This window comes from Symphalangus syndactylus, chromosome 1 (genome assembly GCF_028878055.3).
Source record: "Symphalangus syndactylus isolate Jambi chromosome 1, NHGRI_mSymSyn1-v2.1_pri, whole genome shotgun sequence".
Lineage (NCBI taxonomy): Eukaryota > Metazoa > Chordata > Mammalia > Primates > Hylobatidae > Symphalangus > Symphalangus syndactylus.
The window spans coordinates 94,767,194-94,786,899 of NC_072423.2; the positions used below are offsets into that span (position 1 = coordinate 94,767,194).

General features: G+C 54.9%; 1 protein-coding gene across 1 annotated transcript; it reads left to right on the forward strand.

The window, feature by feature from the left end:
- Positions 1 to 903: 903 nt before the first annotated feature.
- On the forward strand, positions 904 to 17,879 carry SART1 (spliceosome associated factor 1, recruiter of U4/U6.U5 tri-snRNP). The gene is made up of 20 exons (XM_055261554.2): positions 904 to 1,391; positions 3,373 to 3,430; positions 3,815 to 3,870; positions 4,367 to 4,493; positions 4,617 to 4,722; positions 4,978 to 5,055; positions 5,170 to 5,269; positions 5,359 to 5,501; positions 5,633 to 5,839; positions 6,543 to 6,667; positions 6,755 to 6,870; positions 6,964 to 7,106; positions 15,200 to 15,373; positions 15,462 to 15,572; positions 15,817 to 15,904; positions 16,372 to 16,462; positions 16,573 to 16,708; positions 17,395 to 17,484; positions 17,586 to 17,707; positions 17,795 to 17,879. The coding sequence occupies exons 1-20, from the start codon at positions 1,079 to 1,081 to the stop codon at positions 17,811 to 17,813; spliced, it is 2,403 nt and encodes an 800-aa protein (XP_055117529.2). The 5' UTR covers positions 904 to 1,078; the 3' UTR covers positions 17,814 to 17,879.
- Positions 17,880 to 19,706: the final 1,827 nt, after the last annotated feature.

Consider the following 19,706-nt stretch of genomic DNA (forward strand, 5'->3'; position numbering starts at 1 on the left):
GCCACCGCGCCCGGCCTGCTCTGGGGTTTTAAGTCCCAGTAGTTAAGTTAGGGCTGCTCTCCTCAAGAAAAAAACTCATACACACAGATGTGCCATATTTTGCATTAAATTTCAGGGGTTCCACGGATACACTGACGCCCATGTGGAGCTCCTTAACAGTCTTTACACGGAGCACGGGTCTTAAAAATCCAATCCAGGGCCAGGCGCAGTGGCGCATGCCTGTAATCTCAGCACTTTGGGAGGCCAAGGCGGGTGGATAGCCTGAGCTCAGCAGTTCGAGACCAGCCTGGCCAACATAGTGACCCCACCCCCGGCCCCTCACCAACCATCTACAAAAAAATACAAAAGTTAAAGGGGCATGGTAGCGTACGCTCGTAGTCCCAGCTACTGGGAAGGCTGAGGTGGGAGGATCACTTGAGTCCAGGAGGTCGAGGCTGCAGTGCGCTGTGATCGCGCCACTGCACTCCAGCCTGAGCAACAGAGTGAGATCCTATCTAAAGGGAAAAAACAAAACAAAGCAGGGAACGTGGGAAGGAAGCGTTCCCTGACGATACTGGTTATAGCGGGTCTGAAACTGGGCTGTGGAACTGGAAATCTCGGGAAAACAACACCCGTTGGAGCCACGACCCTAGGAGTCCACTAAGCGAGCGCCCATTGTAGGAGGGAGGTGTCTACAGAAAGACCGTGAGGTAGTGAACACCCCGTTGCCGGTGAAGTGCAAGCGCGGGGAGGCCGGGGAGGAACTTCCAGCCACGAAGACACTGGCTTAATGGACTCTAAGTCCTTCCAGTTCTGGGATCCCACCTCCGGGTAAATTCCGCTTCCCTTGAGGAGCGCATGCGCAATGGCACCACTGGTTCAAAGAGCCCGCCCGCCCGACCCGAGACCGCGCGAAGGTGCAGTCGAGCGCTGATCCCGGCCTTCCCATGAGCCTCTGGGGCAGGCTCCAAGGCGAGCGACGGAAGCAGCCGCTCTTAGTTTCCGGCAACACGACAGCGGCTGCCGAGCGACCCGGAAGTATTCCCATTTTGCGTTGTCTGGGCTCGGCAGCAGCCGGGCTCGGAGTGGACGTGCCACTATGGGGTCGTCCAAGAAGCATCGCGGAGAGAAGGAGGCGGCCGGGACGACGGCGGCGGCCGGCACCGGGGGCGCCACGGAGCAGCCGCCGCGGCACCGGGAACACAAAAAACACAAGCACCGGAGTGGCGGCAGTGGCGGTAGCGGTGGCGAACGACGGAAGCGGAGCCGGGAACGCGGGGGCGAGCGCGGGAGCGGGCGGCGCGGGGCCGAAGCTGAGGCACGGAGCAGCACGCACGGGCGGGACCGCAGCCAGGCAGAGCCCTCGGAGCGGCGCGTGAAGCGGGAGAAGCGCGATGACGGCTACGAGGCCGGTGAGGAGGCGGAGCTTGCGCAGGGGGGCGGGTCGGGCAGGGGTCCCGGAAAGCGTGGGTCTGGGTGTGCGCGCAGTGTCAGCGAAGCTCTCCAGGCCAGGAAACCCCTAAGCTGTCTATCAACTCTATTAAATAGTCTTTCTACGGGATCCCTTGAGCCCAGGAGTTAGAGGTTGCAGTGAGCTGCGGTCCCGCCAGTGTACTCCAGCCTGGGCAACAAAGCGAGACTCTGTCTCAAAAAGAAAAAAGTCTTTCTGCGGTTGTTTGGGATTAGAGGTTGACTTTCTCCACTTAGCTCCTTGAGAACAGAGGGCTTCTGTTTTCCTCAGTTGTCTGGTACAGTCAGATTCTCAATAAATATGTTGAATGAGTGAATGAAGTAGTGTCAGCATATACAGAGGCAAGAAAAACCTGGTATTGGACGAATCGTGTAAGGCGCATGGTAGAGAAATGAGGGAGTAAGATAGGCAAGGATGTGAACACAAAGGACCCTGTACTGTAGGCTCTGTTAAGAACTGAAGATTGTCTTGAGGATAGTAGGGAGCCATGGATGTGAGTTGAGGAGTGAGTTGCTCAGATCCGTATTTTGTAAACATCACTGGATTGAGAACTTAGTCAAAGGTAGTCAGGACTGGAGACCAGGAAACCAGGAGGGCTATGGGCCAGGCGAGGGCTGATGGTGGCCTGCACCAAGGCAGCAACAGTAGGATTGAGAGAAGTGGACAGGTTGGAGAGGTGTTTTGGAGGAGGAATGAACAGAACTCAGCACTTGTATGAGGGTGGGAAGAAGGAATGGAGGATGACTCCTTGAATTTTGGCTTGAGCAGCTAGATAGGTAATGGGTGTCATTTCTACTGAAATTGAGGAGTAGAGAAGAGAAGCAGATTTGGAGCGGGGGTAGGGGGGAGATAATTCACTTTGGGGGTTGTCAAGGTTGATGGTAATGGGGAAATCCAGAGTTTGGACTGGATAAGGCCATTGGGAGTCAGTGTCTGGGTGGCCAGTGAATCCCCTGAAAGAATGTGACATGAGAAGGAGGAGTCAGGACTAGAACCTGAGAAATACCCTTATGTTAGTAGTAGGCAGAGAAGGATGTTACCAAAAAAACGAGACAGTAACCAAAAAGGCAGGAAAACCTTTGTGTCGTAGGAACTTTGGAAAGAGAGTATTGTTAGAGGGAGGGAGTGATCAGCAGTCCCACATACCACAGGAGGTCAAGCAAAACCAGAACCGAAAAGAACCCATTAGATTTAGAAACAAGGAGGCTGGTGACCTTGGGGAGCCTGGAGAGGTTGGGATCCAGGGCCCAGGTGGAGAGAGAAGCCTTTAAGATAAAGGAGAAGGTAGGATGTGGGATGGGAATGCAGGAAAGGAAGAGTTGCTTTTTTGTTTTGTTTTGTTTTTTTGAGACAAAGTCTTGCTCTGTTGCGCAGGCTAGAGTGCAGTGGCACGATCTCAGCTCGCTGCAAGCTCTGCCTCCTGGGTTCAAGCAGTTCTCCTACCTCAGCCTCCCGAGTATCTGGGAGTACAGGTGTGCACCACCGCACCTGGCTAATTTTTATATTTTTAGTTGAGACAGGGTTTCACCATCTTGGCCAGGCTGTTCTCAAACTTCTGACCTCGTGATCCATCTGCCTCGGCCTCCCAAAGTGCTGGGATGACAGGCATGACCCACCATACCCGGCCCAGACCTTGTCTCTTAAAAAAAATGAAAGAAAAAAGTAGAGGGCAGAGTGGTGACTGCAGCATTTTGGATGTCTTGGGTCAGGAAAGGAAGGTGCACAGAAGAGGCAGGGCTCTGAGACGACTCGGGCAGAGGAGCTGCTGGGGAGCTTGGGTGGAGGAAGCTGCTGTTTTCTGGTGTTTCAGCAGGCCCAGGTGCTGGTGCGGGGCCCTCATCTTTGATCCTGCAGCTGGAGCCAACGATGCTGGATTCTTGGCCCTGTGTTCAGCTCCTGAGCCGTGCTTCTTCTTGTTCCAGCTGCCAGCTCCAAAACTAGCTCAGGCGATGCCTCCTCACTCAGCATCGAGGAGACTAAGTGAGTACTGTCTCCGTTGTTTCTACTTTGTTTTTCTAAGAGAGGTGGCTCTGGGGCCAGCACGGGGGAGGCTTTCTCACATGAAAGTTGTGCTAATCGGAGTTGGAAAGATTGTTTAAATCATCTTAGCCAACAGTTGAGTTATAGAAGAGAAAACTAAAACCTAAGAGTAAGGTGGCATTCACTGGTTAGATGCAGACCAGGCTGGCGCCCATGTTTCCTGCTTTGGAGGCCAGGGCCCTTCCCGGTGTCCTAGGCTGCCTGGGGCAGACTGTGTGTTTGGGACCACTCACTCCCACCCTGTTTCTCCTCCTGTCTGTCTGGAAATGCACATGGCGCCCTGTGTCTTCCATAGCCCCTAACACTTGTATCTCTTGTTCTCAGTAAACTCCGGGCAAAGTTGGGGCTGAAACCCTTGGAGGTTAATGCCATCAAGAAGGGTGAGTATGGGGCTGAGGATAGGGTTTGGGGGAAAGAGGCCACCTGAAGGGGTCTTTGAAGAAGGTGGGGTTAGAGGGCAGGTTCAGCACCATTTAGTGGTCTTACACGTGCATATTTGCCGGAAGGCACGAGGTCCCTCCTTGCTGCTCTCTGAGTTGGAGCCGTGGCCGTCGCATACTCACTCTGGCTGTGAGGAGTTGTTAGATGGACTGGAAGATGTGCACACTTGCTGCAGACTGGGCTGTGCAGGGTGGGTTTGTTGTTTTTCTTTAAAGCACGATTTGAGGGGCTTTGGAAAGCCACAGAGGGTCTTGTCGTGCTGCATGGGTTGGCCAGGAGTGTGGGGACGAAGTGGGAGCAGGGAGGTGAAGGATTGTTCCTTCCTGTCCTGACCCCTTCTGGCCCCCTGAGCTGGAAGGGGGCAGGGTGAGTGGCTCCCTCCTCTCCCCACCAGCCATGGGCGGGCATAGCCTCACGTCTGGGCCCCCCTTCCAGAGGCGGGCACCAAGGAGGAGCCCGTGACAGCTGATGTCATCAACCCTATGGCCTTGCGACAGCGAGAAGAGCTGCGGGAGAAGCTGGCGGCTGCCAAGGAGAAGCGCCTGCTGAACCAAAAGCTGGGGTGAGGGGTCCTGGCCAGGGCAGGCAAGGGAAGGGCTGGGGAGGCCACCATCCTTGGCTGCCTCTTGAGTGGGGTGGGGAGCAGGAGCTGGGCTCCTTGAGCATCACTTTCTCTCCTCTTCAGAAAGATAAAGACCCTAGGAGAGGATGATCCCTGGCTGGACGACACTGCAGCCTGGATCGAGAGGAGCCGGCAGCTGCAGAAGGAGAAGGACCTGGCAGAGAAGAGGGTGAGCACCTGGGCAGCATGGGGTGGTTGCCTAGTGCTTCTGGTGGCCTGACTGGGCACTGAGGCAGGGGCCGACCCCAGAGAGGTGAGATGGGGCTCGGAGAGGGGAAGGGCCGTGGTCGGTAGCATCCACTTTGGATCTCAGCAGCTTTCCTGCAAGGCCTGCCCTTTTTGCACTCCGCTTGGTAGAGCCCTGAGTGTTTTCTGGTGATGCTGAGTGGCCTGAGGTCCTAGGTCACCCCTCCCTGTCCCGTAGGCCAAGTTACTGGAGGAGATGGACCAAGAATTTGGTGTCAGCACTCTGGTGGAGGAGGAGTTCGGGCAGAGGCGGCAGGTGAGGCTGCAGCAGCCAGGGCGGGTGGTGCAGGGGGCATTGGTGACCTTGCTACTGGAATCCCGAGGTTGGGTGCGTGGAGGGAGGTTCCTGACTTGCCGATTCTTCCCTTAGGACCTGTACAGTGCCCGGGACCTGCAGGGCCTCACCGTGGAGCATGCCATTGATTCCTTCCGAGAAGGGGAGACCATGATCCTCACCCTCAAGGACAAAGGTGATGCGAGCTGGGTGCCCTGGGTGGGGGCACAGCCTCTGCTGAGTTGCGGACAAGTGTGAATGGCCACTGCTCTGTGCTGCCCCCAGGTGTGCTGCAGGAGGAGGAGGACGTGCTGGTGAACGTGAACCTGGTGGATAAGGAGCGGGCAGAGAAAAATGTGGAGCTGCGGAAGAAAAAGCCTGACTACCTGCCCTATGCCGAGGACGAGAGCGTGGACGACCTGGCGCAGGCACGGCCCGGGCAGGCTGGGCAGTGGGGGCTGGGGCGGAGAATGTTGGCAATGGGGGCTCTGAGGAGGTGGTGGCTCAGTGGCTTTTCAGGAGCCAGCCTGGGTCCCAACCTGTACCTCTTGCCTTGCAGCAAAAAACTCGCTCTATCCTGTCCAAGTATGACGAAGAGCTTGAGGGGGAACGGCCGCATTCCTTCCGCTTGGAGCAGGGCGGCACGGCCGATGGCCTGCGGGAGCGGGAGCTGGAGGAGATCCGGGCCAAGCTGCGGCTGCAGGCTCAGTCCCTGAGCACGGTGGGGCCCCGGTTAGCCTCCGAATACCTCACGCCTGAGGAGATGGTGAGCCTTCTTGCGCCTTATACTCGGGGTCACGATTCTCCCTCCCCGCCAGGGCTCCTGCACTGCCTGCAGGCACTGAGAAGAGAGGGCGAGTATTTGTGTTCACAAAGCGCTTGGCCTCATGGGCGAGCAGTAAATGGCAACCCGGGGAGGCACCAGGTGTGGACGGGTCAGGGCTGCTGAGCCAGATGGGCCCCAGTCTGTTTCGGCTCTGCCATGCTGCCAGCTCATGCCTTGGGTAAGCCATTTAACTGTGAGCCTGGGGCGCCCCATCTGGAGTGGCAGTGACAGGAGCCGCCTCCTGAGGTTGCTGTGAGGATGAGTGACAGCGTGGGTGAGGGGTGACTGGAAAGGTGTGCATGGATTCTGTCCGCAGAGTGACTGTGTGAGCGTGAGGTAGACAGCTGGTGCGGTAGGCGTCTTGCTCAGTGGGTAAGAGCAGGACTCTGGAGCCAGACTGCCCAGCTCTCCCACCTAGGAGCTGGGCAACCTTGGGGAAGATACTTAACCTCTCTGTGCCCCGGTTTCCCTAGCTCACCAGTGGAGTGGAGATAGTAACCACCCCACGTGTTGCTCATATGTGGGAAGCGCTCAGGACAGTGGCTAGCACAGAGGAACACCAAAGAAGCACTCACCCTCGAGGGCTTGTGGCGGCCTGCCTTTTTGTTGCCCCTGCCCCATGTCTCGCCCTTCTTCCCCTCAGGTGACGTTTAAAAAGACCAAGCGGAGGGTGAAGAAAATCCGCAAGAAGGAGAAGGAGGTAGTAGTGCGGGCGGATGACTTGCTGCCTCTCGGGGACCAGACTCAGGATGGGGACTTTGGTTCCAGGTGGGCTTGGACACAGTGGTGGGGCGAGAGGGCTGGGCTGGGGTGGCCTGGGGGCCGGTGCTCACCAGAGAGGCCTCTTTCCCTCAGACTGCGGGGACGGGGTCGCCGCCGAGTGTCTGAGGTGGAGGAGGAGAAGGAGCCCGTGCCTCAGCCCCTGCCGTCGGATGACACCCGAGTGGAGAACATGGACATCAGTGATGAGGGTGAGGGCCTGGCCAGGGGGTGGGAAGGGGCAGGGACAGGAGCCCTGGGTTGGAGGAGATGGTCTGAGCAGGCATCCCCTGTGTTTCCCCCAGAGGAAGGTGGAGGTCCACCCCCGGGGTCCCCGCAGGTGCTGGAGGAGGATGAGGCAGAGCTGGAGCTGCAGAAGCAGCTGGAGAAGGGACGCCGGCTGCGACAGTTACAGCAGCTACAGGAGCTACGAGACAGTGGCGAGAAGGTGAGGCTGGGCACGGGCAGGCCTAGGGCTACCAGTGCGTCGGCAGTCACCTGTCCTCACGAGCACCTGTGTCATAGGCGATAGCCACATTCCTGTCTGAAGCCTCCTTTCCATTTGTTTTTTGTTTTCTGGGTTTTTTTTTTTTTTTTTTTTTGAGACAGAGTTTCGCGCTGTCGCCCAGGCTGGAATGCAGTGGCGCGGCCTCGGCTCACTGCAACCTCCACCTCCCAGGTTCAAGTGATTCTCATTCCTCAGCCTCCCGAGTAGCTGGGATTACAGGCGCCTGCCACCAGACCCTGCTAATTTTTGTATTTTTAGTAGAGACAGTGTTTCACCATGTTGGCCAGGCTGGTCTCCAACTCCTGACCTCATGATCTGCCTACTTCTGCCTCCGAAAATGCTAAAATTACAGGTGTGTGCCACCGCGCCCAGCCCTCTTTTCTGTTTAAAGTCATGTTTTGCAAAAATTTTTAGATGCCTGCTTTAGTAGGGGATCCTTTCCTCGCCTCTCTTTTCTGTGCATGTTTGTTGAATGCCTGCTGTGAGTAGTGCATTGTTCTCGGGCCGAGAAGGTCATTGGTGAACAGGACAGCCATGGGGCCCTGCGCTCATGGAGCTGGCTGTCTAGAGTGTGTGGGGGAGAGTGTGGGGAGCAGCAGTGACTTTGTGAATGCAGGAACGGTAATTTCTGATGGTGATGGGAGCTGGGCACTTGGTAAACCAAGATAATGTGCTGGGGGTTGTGATCTTAGACAGCAGACTGCATGGAAGACCTTTCCAAGGTACTAGTTCAGCTGAGACTTGAGTCACACAGAGGAGCCAGCCTTGCGGGGGGTTAGGGGTGGCAGCAGGTGGCAGCCCCAGGCTGGCGTTTAGGCAGTAGACCAACCAGCAGGTGTCTCAGGAGAAGCGACCTTAGAGTGCCTGAGGGCCAGGGAGGCTGGAGCAGAGCAGAGAGTGAGGGGGTGGTGTGAGCTGAGATGGAGAGAGAGGTCGGGGCCAACACGAGGAGCCTTGAGCCCATGGTCATCGCTGCCCCACAGGCACAGTGGGCCGGGCACTGCTCACATGCTCTGTGTTTGTTGATTCATTCCATTCTCCCAGCAACACCCTATGAGGAAGGTTCTGTCACCTCCATCATTCCAGAGGCCACACTTTTAGCCCTACCCCACACTTCTCACCTAGGAAGAAGCCAAGAGAGGGTGTCCAGGAGAGGGAGGAAGGGAGGGAAGCTTCTGATACTACTGGGAGGCAAAGTGGGGACAGCTGCAGTGGATTCAGGACCTGGAGGACCCGGGACTTGAGGAAGTGAGGGCTGAACCCGGAACGGAGGCCAGGCTTACTGTTGAAGGGCTGGAGAGGATGTATTTGAGGTTTAAGGGCATATGGTCTCTGTCAGGCACCTTGGATGCTCTGCTGTTATAGGGAAAACAGCCAAGACAGTCTGTAAGTGAGTGGGCATGGCTGGGTCCCAGTAACACTTTATTTCTAAGAACAGGGGGTGGGACATAGTTTGCCTGGCCTGGGTCTGAAAAGGAACAGAGAAATGGGGCGATAGGCTGACAGGGCTGTTTTATGACTGAAATGAACATAAGGGTTTCTAGCCCCATGGATCGAAGCCTGCCTGCACATTAGACTCACCTAGGAGGTCGTTTTTGTTGTTGTTTTAAGAAACAAGGTTTCGCTCTGTTGCCCAGGTCGATTGCAGTGGTGCGATCATAGTTCACTGCAGCCTTGAACTCCCGGGCTCAAGGTATCCTCCTGTCTCAGGCTCTCAAGTAGCTGAGACCACAGGCATGCGCCTGTGGGTCTCAGTATGTTGCCCAGGCTGGTCTCAAATTCCTGAGCTCAAACGATCCTCTCGCCTCTACCTCCCAAAGTGCTGGGGTTACAGGCATGAGCCACCAGGCCCAGTCTAGCCTAGAAAGTTTTTGTTGTTGTTGTTGTTGCTTTTTGAGATGGAGTCTCGCTCTGTCACCAGGCTGGAGTGCAGTGGCACGATCTCGGCTCAGTGCAACCTCCACCTCCTGGGCTCAAGCAGTTCTCCTGCCTCAGCCTCCTGAGTAGCTGGAACTACAGGTGTGTGCCACCACGCCCAGCTGATTTTTGTATTTTTTAGAAGAAACAGGGTTTCACCATGTTGGTCAGGCTGGTCTCAAACTCCTCACCTCGTGATCCACCCGCCTCAGCCTCCCAAAGTGCTGGGATTATAGGCATGAACCACCACACCCGGCCACCTAGAAGGTTTTTTAAACATATGAGCCACACCCCACACACTGTGCAGGCAAAAAAGTGGAAAGCCTATCACAGTGAACACCTTTGTCCTCTAGAGTGAGTAATTATGAACATTGTTACAGTTCTTTTCTTTCTTGTCTTTTTTTCCTGACCACTGCTAGTTGCAGATATCATGACATTGCATCCTTAACGACTTCAGCAGGCATCTGGCGAAATCAGGGCCTTCTCCCGCATAGCCACACTGCCCTAACAAGCCCATAAATGCTATAAAACAGCAGCTTGCATGCCCAGATTTTCCAGTTATCCGCCAAAATGTCTTTTTAATTTTTTGTTGTAAGCAGCATCCAGTCAAGTCTCCCACCCGCAAAAGAGCCTTTTCTGACTAATGGAGATTCTAGAGTATGTGGGAGAGACAAATTTATGATGGAAGAAGAAAAAGATTTTGGCAGGCAGTGGTGGGGCCTAGAGTACAAGTGGAGGGTGGACTTGAGTGAAGCCAGCTCGTGTCATCGTTTATTTCGGGAGGGAAGGTGGGGAGGGCACAGCAACTGTGGGTGACCTTGTTTAGGGGAAGTCAGGGCAGCCCATACCCGATTGTTCTGGTGTTTTCCAGTGAAGAGGTGGCAGGGGTGGCAGTGCGAAGAGACAGGAGATGCTGTTCTGGAGAGTGGAGGGCAGATACACCACGGAGATGAGCAGGCCTGCCGGGCAGCGTGGATGGTGGGATTCATGAGCTGAGGAGGGGGATGGTGGGATTCATGAGCTGAGGAGGGGATGGTGGGATTAATGCCCTGAAGCAGTGGACTGTGGGATTGAGGATTGGGTTTTCTAGGGAGGAGGGACAAGGCAGTTAAGGGTTTCACAAAGGAGAAGTTCTGTTGATTTCCCCCGAGTCTAAACTGGGTAATGAGGGACATAACAGAGAATGATGGGTGTGAGGACAGGGCCTGGAGTTGTGATGTGGTTGAAGAATTACTGGATTGAAGTGGTTATTTTTAGTGTTTTGTTTTTTTTTTTTTTTTTGAGGTGGAGTTTTGCTTTGTTCCCCAGGCTGGAGTGCAGTGGCGCGATATCTGCTCACTGCAAGCTCCGCCTCCCGAGTTCACACCATTCTCCTGCCTCAGCCTCCCAAGTAGCTGGGACTACAGGCGCCCGCCACCACGCCTGGCTAATTTTTTGTATTTTTTAGTAGAGACGGGGTTTCACCGTGTTAGCCAGGATGGTCTCGATCTCCTGACTTCGTGATCCACCCGCCTTGGCCTCCCAAAGTGCTGGGATTACAGGCGTGAGCCACTGTGCCTGGCCTGGGTTGAAGTTAATACAGTCAATGAGCTAGAAAGAAAGGATGGAGAGGACAGAAAGGATCCTTGGAATTGAGGAGTTGTTTTGTTTTGTGACAGTGTCTTACTTTGTCACCCCGGCTGGGGTGCAGTGGCTCTATCTCGGCTCACTGCAATCTCCACCTCCCTAAAGGTGCTCTGTCCACATACAGTCATTGGGGGTTAGGGCTTCCCCATATGAATTTAGGGGGTACACAATTCCTAGATAGGACAATATATTATCAAGATGTCCATCTCATGTAGTTCATTTCTAGGTTAAATGCAATTCCAGTAAAAATCCCAATAGGGATTGTTTTGGAAGCTGGCAAACTGATTCTGAAATTGGATAAAGTAGGGGCATTGTGGCAGTGTGGGATTGCATAAGGATATACTAATAGTACAGAGAGACCCAACAGAGGGGCCCCGAGACGGAATCGTGTCCCAGTGGGAAGAGACGCTCATCGGTGCAGCGAGTGGGTGTGGGACAGTCCATTATCTATTTGGGGAGAAAATGAAATTGGGTTTGTACCTCACACCTTGCAGATAGATTAAGAACTTCAAAGTAAAAACTTAACATTTTGGAATCAAATTAAGGAAATTACATTTATAACTTTTTGGTAGAAAAGATCTTTTAAGTTGTTAGCATAGCCAAGGCAGGAGAATTGCTTGAGGCCAGGAATTTGAGGCCAGCCTGGGCAACATAGCAAGACTCCCCACCCCACCAACCCCATCTCTAAAAATGTTTTTTTAATTAGCTGGGCATGGTGGCATGTGTCTGAAGCCTCGGCTACGCTGGAGGCTAAGGCAGGAGGATTGCTTGAATCTAGGAGTTCGAGGTTATAGTTAGCTATGATTGGACCACTGTACTCCAGCCTGGGTGATAGAACAAGATCCTGTGTCAAAAAAAACAAGAAACCCATAGGTTCCATGGGTGAGTTTCTTCAAGAAACCATGAAGAAAAAAGTGAACATGTAACTACATAGAAATTGAGAACATGGCCAGGTGCGATGGCTCACGCCTGTAATCCCAGCACTTTGGGAGGCCAAGGCAGGCGGATCACAAGGTCAGGAGATGAGACCATCCTGGCTAACACAGTGAAACCCCGTCTCTACTAAAAAAAAAAAATACAAAAAAAAATTAGCCGGACGTGGTGGCGGGCGCCTGTAGTCCCAGCTACTCGGGAGGCTGAGGCAGGAGAATGGTGTGAACCCGGGAGGTGGAGCTTGCAGTCAGCTGAGATCGCGCCATTGCACTCCAGCCTGGGCGACAGAGCGAGACTCCGTCTCAAAAAAAAAAAAAAAAAAAAAAAGACATTGAGAATGTAAGTTTTTTTTTTTTTTTTTTTTTTTACAAAACATATCATGAAGAATATAAAAAGGCAGACCAAAAAGAAGATATTTGCCCATATATACAACCAAGAATGGGTTGGTGTCAAGAGTATATAAACACAAATCAACAAAACAGAAAAATAGGCGAAAGGTGTAGATAAGACAGGCAGTTCACAGAAGAGAAAGCCAAACTGACCAGGAAATACCCGGTGAATCCAGCTTCAGGAGGGATCACGGAAAGGTGAGCCAAAATGGTGAGGCACCTGCCACCCGCCAACAATTCCGCAGAAAGGTCCAAGCCTGACAGTAGCGAGTAGGAGTAAAGGACATGGAGCGGCCAGAATCCTCGGCCACGCTGCTCACAGCCATGGGCAGGAGTCTAATCAGACAAGAGAGGGAATGTGTGTGTGCCTGGGGCCCACCCCCACACCTCTCCCAAGTGTGTCCACGTGCACCAGGAGACATTGTCAGTGGGCCTGCAGCCGCAGTACTTCTGACAAAAAAAGTCCATCCTCAGTGGGCTAGAGAGCCAGATCAAGGAGCATCCAGCTCACGGGCTGTGATTCCATAGTGGAAACTGATGAGCTACAGCCGTGTGCATCAGGGTTACTCTCGGAGGCACAGATTTTTTTACAAAACAAATCATAGAAGAGTCATACAGTGTGACTCAGGTTATAGAATAATTAATACACAACAAAATAACTGTTCAAGGGCAGGTCCTTATGTGCCAAAGCCATGAAGACAAGCCGGTGAGTCATGACCATGGATGGCGAGGGGACACTCAGGTCTGGGCAGGGCGTTAGTGATGCTGCCCCAGCCCCAGGCAGAGGGACATGGGTGTGTGTTTAGTTACTGTTTTAAAAACTATCAGCGGCCGGGTGCGGTGGCTCATGCCTGTAATCCCAGCACTTGGGAGGCCGAGGCGGGTGGATCACAAGATCAGGAGATTGAGACCATCCTGGCTAACATGGTGAAACCCCCTCTCTACTAAAAATACAAAAAAAAAAAAAAATTAGCTGAGCATGGTGGTGCATGCCTGTAATCCCAGCTACTCAGGAGGCTGAGGCAGGAGAATCACTTGAACCAGAGAGGCGGAGGTTGCAGTGAGCCAAGATCGTGCCACTTCACTCCAGCCTGGCTAACAGCGAGACTCTGTCTCAAAAAAAAAAAAAAAAAAAAAAAAAAACAACATATCAACCGGGTGTGGTGGTTCACGCCTGTAATCCCAGCACTTTGGGAGGCCGAGGTGAGTGGATCACTTGAAGTTGGTTTTGGGACCGGCCTGGGAAACATGGTGAAACCCTGTCTCTATTAAAAATACAAAAATTAGCTAGTTGTGGAGGCGTGTACCTGTAGTCCCAGCTACTTAGGGGGCTGAGGCAGGAGGATCACTTGAACCTGGGAGGTGGAGGTTGCAGTGAGCCGAGATCATGCCATTGCACTCCAGCATGGGTGACAGAGTGAGATGGTCTCAATAAATAAATAGCATATGATGCATTAGATATACCTCCTTTTATGTTTACAATGTTCATTAAAAAATAAACGTTCCTGGTCAGGCGTGGTGGCTCACGTCTGTAATCCCAGCACTTTGGGAGGCCAAGGTGGGCAGATCACAAGGTCAGGAGATGGAGACCATCCTGGCTAGTACAGTGAAACCCCGTCTGTACTAAAAAAAAAAATACAAAAAAATTAGCCAGGCGTAGTGGCGGGTGCCTGTGGTTCCAGCTACTCTGGAGGCTGAGGCAGGAGAATGGCGTGAACCCGGGAGGTGGAGCTTACAGTGAGCGGAGATCACGCCACTGCACTCCAGCCTGGGCAACAAAGCGAGACTCTGTCTCAAAAAGAAACAAAAATTAGAAAAGAAAAAAAATGTTCCTGGATGTCCTGGAAGATTTTTTTTTTTTTTTTTTTTTTTTGAGACAGAGTATTGCTCTGTTGCCCAGGCTTGAGTGCAGTGGCGTGATCACAGCTCACCATAGCCTCGACCTCCAGGCTCAAGCGATCCTCCCACCCCAGCCTCCCAAGTAGCTGAGACTACAGGCATACACCACCATGCCTGGTTGATCTTTGTATTTTTTGTAGAGACGTGCTTCACCTTATTGCCCAGGCTGGTCTCGAACTCCTGGGCTCAAGTGATCCTCCAGCCTCAGCCTCCCAAAGTGCTAGGATTATAGATGTGAGCAACCACCCGGTCCCTGGAAGAATTTATTTTTATTTATTTTTTGAGATGGGGTTTCACTCTGTTGCCCACTATTTTGAGTGCAGTGGTGTGATCTTGGCAGCCTTGATCTCCTGAGCTCAAGCAATCCTCCCACCTCAGCCTCCCCAGTAGCTGGACTATGGGCGTGTGCGACCACAATGGCTAATTTTTGTATTTTTTGTAGAGATGGGATTTGGGTATGTTGCCCAAGCTGGTCTCGATCTCCCGAACTCAAGCAATCCACCCGCCTCAGAAGATTTTTTTAAAAAATGAATGTGATATAAAATGAAAGAGGGGTGCAGAAGTGGACATAGTGACTTGAACCTTCACTGAGGAGTGAAGACTTCGCTGTCTGGGCTGCGGGGTTGAGGGAGAAGTTTTTTAAAGAGGGGAGATAGTGGGTAATCGTTGTGTGTGGCTGGACATCTGCAACAGGAGGGAAAGCAGAGGGTGCTGGTGCCCGTGTAGGGGTCGCTGGATTCAGTGCTGGCAGCACGAGTGGGTTCTCTTCCCGTGTCACGGAACCTGCTTTCTTGGTGAAGTAGGAAGCGAGAAGCTGGGCCATGGGAAGTCAAAAGAGTGGGCCACCTCACCACTGTGTGGGTTCTAGAAGTGCTGTCTACAGAGTCCTGAAACTGGAGTTTGTCAGGGGAGGGGCGGGTGGCAGGAGGGACCCTGGAGGAAGGAGTTTGATGCTGAGGTAGTGTGCGAGGGGCTTTGGAGGGGGATTGGCACAGGCCTGGTCAGGAAGGCCCTGTAGGATGTTGGGTGTTCATTCAAAGGGCGTCCAAACCCATTGACCAGTTTGGAGCAGAAGAGTGACCCCAGTGAAAGAGGTGCAGAGTGGAGTCAGGAGGCAGAGTGGAGTCAGGAGGCAGACAGCAGCTGGGCCTGCATGGGCTGTGGGCGTGGCCTGTCTTGCTGCTGCCAGGGAGGATCCTTGGGTTCCTGGGTCTCCATGGCATCACCCCAGAAACTGCTGGGTTTGCCCACAGCCGCTCCCTCCCCCAGGTGGTGGAGATTGTGAAGAAGCTGGAGTCTTGCCAGCGGGGCTGGGAGGAAGATGAGGATCCCGAGCGGAAGGGGGCCATTGTGTTCAACGCCACGTCCGAGTTCTGCCGCACCTTGGGGGAGATCCCTACCTACGGGCTGGCTGGCAATCGCGAGGAACAGGAGGAGCTCATGGTGCGTCTGGGGCGGCCCTGCCCTCTGCTTCCCTCGGCTGGGTGGGCCGGCCGGGGGCTGGGGCCGACCCTGGTCTTTTGTGCACCAGGACTTTGAACGGGATGAGGAGCGCTCAGCCAACGGCGGCTCCGAATCTGACGGGGAGGAGAACATCGGCTGGAGCACAGTGAACCTGGACGAGGAGAAGCAGCAGCAGGATGTGAGGGCCACGCCGCTGGGGGGTGGGCGTCGGGGGGTGCTCAAGCTGGAGGTGAGCACCGGGCTCAGTGTCCGGAGCCTCAGCCTCCTCATGCAGAGTGGGCTCTGCAGACCTCCCAGGGCGATCTGAGGAGTAAATGAGGAAATTAAATGTGGAGGCCTGGTGCCTGGCGGGTGGTGACCAGTGGGTGGGGCTGAGAGGAGCCGGTATGGCCTGCTAACCACCCCTGCCATGTGTCCCCTAGTTCTCTGCCTCCTCCACCACCATCCTGGACGAGGAACCGATCGTGAATAGGGGGCTGGCAGCTGCCCTGCTCCTGTGTCAGAACAAAGGTAGGGAGCTCAGGGCAGCCATGACTTGGGTGGGCCTGGGTGCTGTGGCAGGTGCAGGCAGGGCCCCCTCCGGTCCCCTCTGCTGCCCCTTTTTCTCAGTCTCAATGCTGGAGCCAGCTGCCCGGCCCAGAGCCACTCCTTCCCCTCCACCGTGGCATCTGTCTGTCTGTTCTGCCTTTGAGGCTTCACACCTGCTCCGGGAAGGAGAGAGGAGTTGAAACTGTTTCAGCTGTGGCACGGAGAGCCCTGGTGTTAGGACCCCAGCTCTGCCATTTCCCTGGCCAGTGGCCCTTGGCAAGGGGCTCATTTGGCAAGAGGCATCTTTGCTTTGCCTGTAGAACCGGCCTGATGGCTTTCCAGAGGCAAGGAAAGAGAGATGCCCCCGCAGTGCCTGCTCTGCCTTCTCAGGCGGCCCTGGAGCTGCGGCTCTCAAGGGGTTGGAAGTCTCACAACTCCTCCATCCCTAGGGCTGCTGGAGACCACAGTGCAGAAGGTGGCCCGGGTGAAGGCCCCCAACAAGTCGCTGCCCTCAGCCGTGTACTGCATCGAGGATAAGATGTGAGTGTGGCGGGGCATGTGCAGGGCTGAGGGGCCTGTGCCAGCTCGGAGCTGCGGGACCACAGCAGGCGGCAACTCCTCACACTAAGGCCCCCTCTGTCTCGGGCCAGGGCCATCGATGACAAGTACAGCCGGAGGGAGGAGTACCGAGGCTTCACACAGGACTTCAAGGAGAAGGACGGCTACAAACCTGACGTTAAGATCGAATACGTGGACGAGACAGGCCGGAAACTCACACCCAAGGAGGTGAGCAGGGCCTTTTGCAGGCGGAGGCCTGGCCTGCCACAGGGAGGCCTAGCCCAGGGCCATGCAATGCCCAAGGGTCCTGGCTCTACCAGCCTCTGGCTGGGGGCCTGGTGAAGTGCCACGGATGGGGAGGGGGCCCTCAGGGCCGAGGAGGGCTGAGCCTCAGTTTGTCTCTAGTGGGCACAGCAGTCTCTTCGCAGGCTTGGCAGGAGGGTCAGACAGGTACCCTGGACCTCTGCCCTCCTGTCCTCACCCGCATGAGCTCTTCACTAGCTTTCCTGGCCCTCAGGGCCATTCCGGTGTCCAGGCCCTTCCAGCACTCTCATAGGCTGCCCAACCCTCCTGCCCCACCACTCAGCTGCCCCCATGCTCTCTTGGGTTTGTTTCACCCCAGCCCCAGCCCCAGCGTCCAGGCCCAGCTCCTGCGTGGCAGGTCTCCAGGTTCCCCATGCTCTGCCACCATGGCAGCGCATCCACTAGCCAAGCTGGTCTCCCAGCCTCCCAGCCTCTGCTGGGGCCCTGCAGGGTCCCAGGGTCTGTGCTCTTTTCCCATCCCCTTCCCACTGCACCCTAGGCCTGGCATTGGGGTGAATCAACACCTGCCCTGTTGTTATACACCTTGTGGGCACAGGTGGCTCCGGCCCCACCCAGGGCCCTGCAGCTCCCCTCATAACCTGCGTCCCCAGGCTTTCCGGCAGCTGTCCCACCGCTTCCATGGCAAGGGCTCAGGCAAGATGAAGACAGAGCGGCGGATGAAGAAGCTGGACGAGGAGGCGGTGGGTGCCCTTGGGGATGTGGGGGGCCTGTGCCTGCCTGGCAGGGGTGGCTGGTGTGTGGGGCCTGCTGCAGCCCTTGCTGAGTGGCTCTGACCCTGCAGCTCCTGAAGAAGATGAGCTCCAGTGACACGCCCCTGGGTACCGTGGCCCTGCTCCAGGAGAAGCAGAAGGCTCAGAAGACCCCCTACATTGTGCTCAGCGGCAGCGGCAAGAGCATGAATGCGTGAGTGGCTAGGGGCTGGTAGGGTAGGGTAGGGTGGGGTGGCCTGTGCCCGCCTCTGCAGTCTCATGCCCCTGTTCTTCTCTGCAGGAACACCATCACCAAGTGACAGCGTCCTCCCTCCCCGGCCCTGCCTCAACCTTCATATTAAATAAAGCTCCCTCCTTATTTTTTCCTCCCTGGTCATGGTACAGATTCCAGGGTTAGACCGTTGGTTGGGTGTGGCACAGAGTCTGGCTCCTGCTAGGTGAGACCCGGCCATCAAATGACACACACAACTAAATGACGGAAGAGAGAGCGAGCCCGGGTCCTCTAAGGCTCCTTCCTTCTCCCCTGGCTGTCGGTTACGCCTCTGCAGGGCCGGTTCTCTGACAGAAAGTGGAAGGCGGTTTTAGAGACTCATCACCCTGCTCTCTCCTGGCCTCAGGGGCTGGACAGGTCACTGTCCTGTAATCTCTCCTGGTCAGAGAGCCCAGGACTGCCCATCCTGGTGGGCTGGGGATTGGGCTTTGGGTAGGGCACAGGTGCCACCTTCTGTCCTGGCTGTCCTGTGCCACCCTGGTCTGTCTAGAGGAGTGAAACTCCCAGGGTTGGGCTGGGAGTATTTGGTGCACGCGGTGTGGAGAGGGCTGAGCCCAGTGCCTCCTGGGAGACTTGCCCCGTGTGCAGTGACCCAGAAAGATGGAATTCCTTGGCCTGAACTCTGTGATAGCGTGACCGAGCTGCTGGGGGACATGTGAGCCTCAAATCCATAGACGGCCACCTTGGGTGCCCAGGACACTGGTGCCCGGCCCCACGTACACCCACATACTTCCCAGATGGCTCCCACATTTTAAGATTTTAAAAATGAAACCAAAAAATAAATTGAGGAAAACTGTAAACTTTAAAGAATAATCAGCTGGGTGCAGTGGCTCACGCTTGTAATCACAGCACTTTAGGAGGCTGAGGCAGGAGGATCGTTTGAGCCCAGGAGTTTGAGACCAACCTGAGTAACATGGCAAAACCCCATCTCTACCAAAAATACGAAGATTAGCCAGGCATGGTGGTGAGTGCCTGTAGTCCCAGCTACTTGGGATGCTTAGGTGGGAGGATTGCTTGAACCCGGGAGACACAGGCTGCAGTGGGCCCTGATAGAGCCACTGCACTGCAGCCTGGGTGACAGACCCTGTCTCAAAAAAAAATTTAAAAATTTAAAATAATCTTGGGGTGAGAAAACTGTAGACGAGGTGCAAAACCCAGTAGCCTGAAAATGCACGGTTGGCCCTGATGCCATCGCTTTTGTGCAGCTAAAGCTGCAGGGCTGTCTTAGCCTGAAAATGCATGGTGGGTGCTGACACCATCACTTCTGCGCGTCCGGAGCTGCAGGGCTGAGTCTTCGGGTACCCTTCCTTGAGCTCTGTATTCTCTGTAGTTTGACGTCTGACTCTTGATTCTATTTTCACCTTGGCTGCTTCCTTGGCTTCCTCAGGAAGGGTGTCCTGGGGTGTCTAGGCTGGGACTAGGACTTGGGGCAGTCACAGTCTGTTTCTCTCAAAAGCCTAGGAGGAGGCTGGGAACAGTGGCACACGCCTCCTGTAATCCCAGCACTCTGGGAGGCTGAGGTGGGTGGATCTCTTGAGGCCAAGAGTTCGAGACCAGCCTGGCCAACATGGTAAAACCCCATCTTGACTAAAAATACAAACAAAAATTAACATGGCATGATAGTGAGTGCCTGTAATCCCACCTACTCAGTAGAATCGCTGGAGCCCAGGAGGTGGAGGTTACAGTGAGCCGAGATGGTGCCACTGCACTCCAGCCTGGGCAACAGAGTGAGACCCTGTTTCAAAAAGAAGACTAGGAGGTGCTTCCAGGGTTGGGATCGGGCAGTCAGGTGTCCCTGGCATGGACGCCAGGCCCCGGCCTGGTGTCCAGGTCACATCTTGACATCTGCAGGAAATGGCCCATTAGGAGGCTGTCAAAGCTGCTGTCACAGCTGGAAATGACCGCAGCCTGGGCTAGAGCC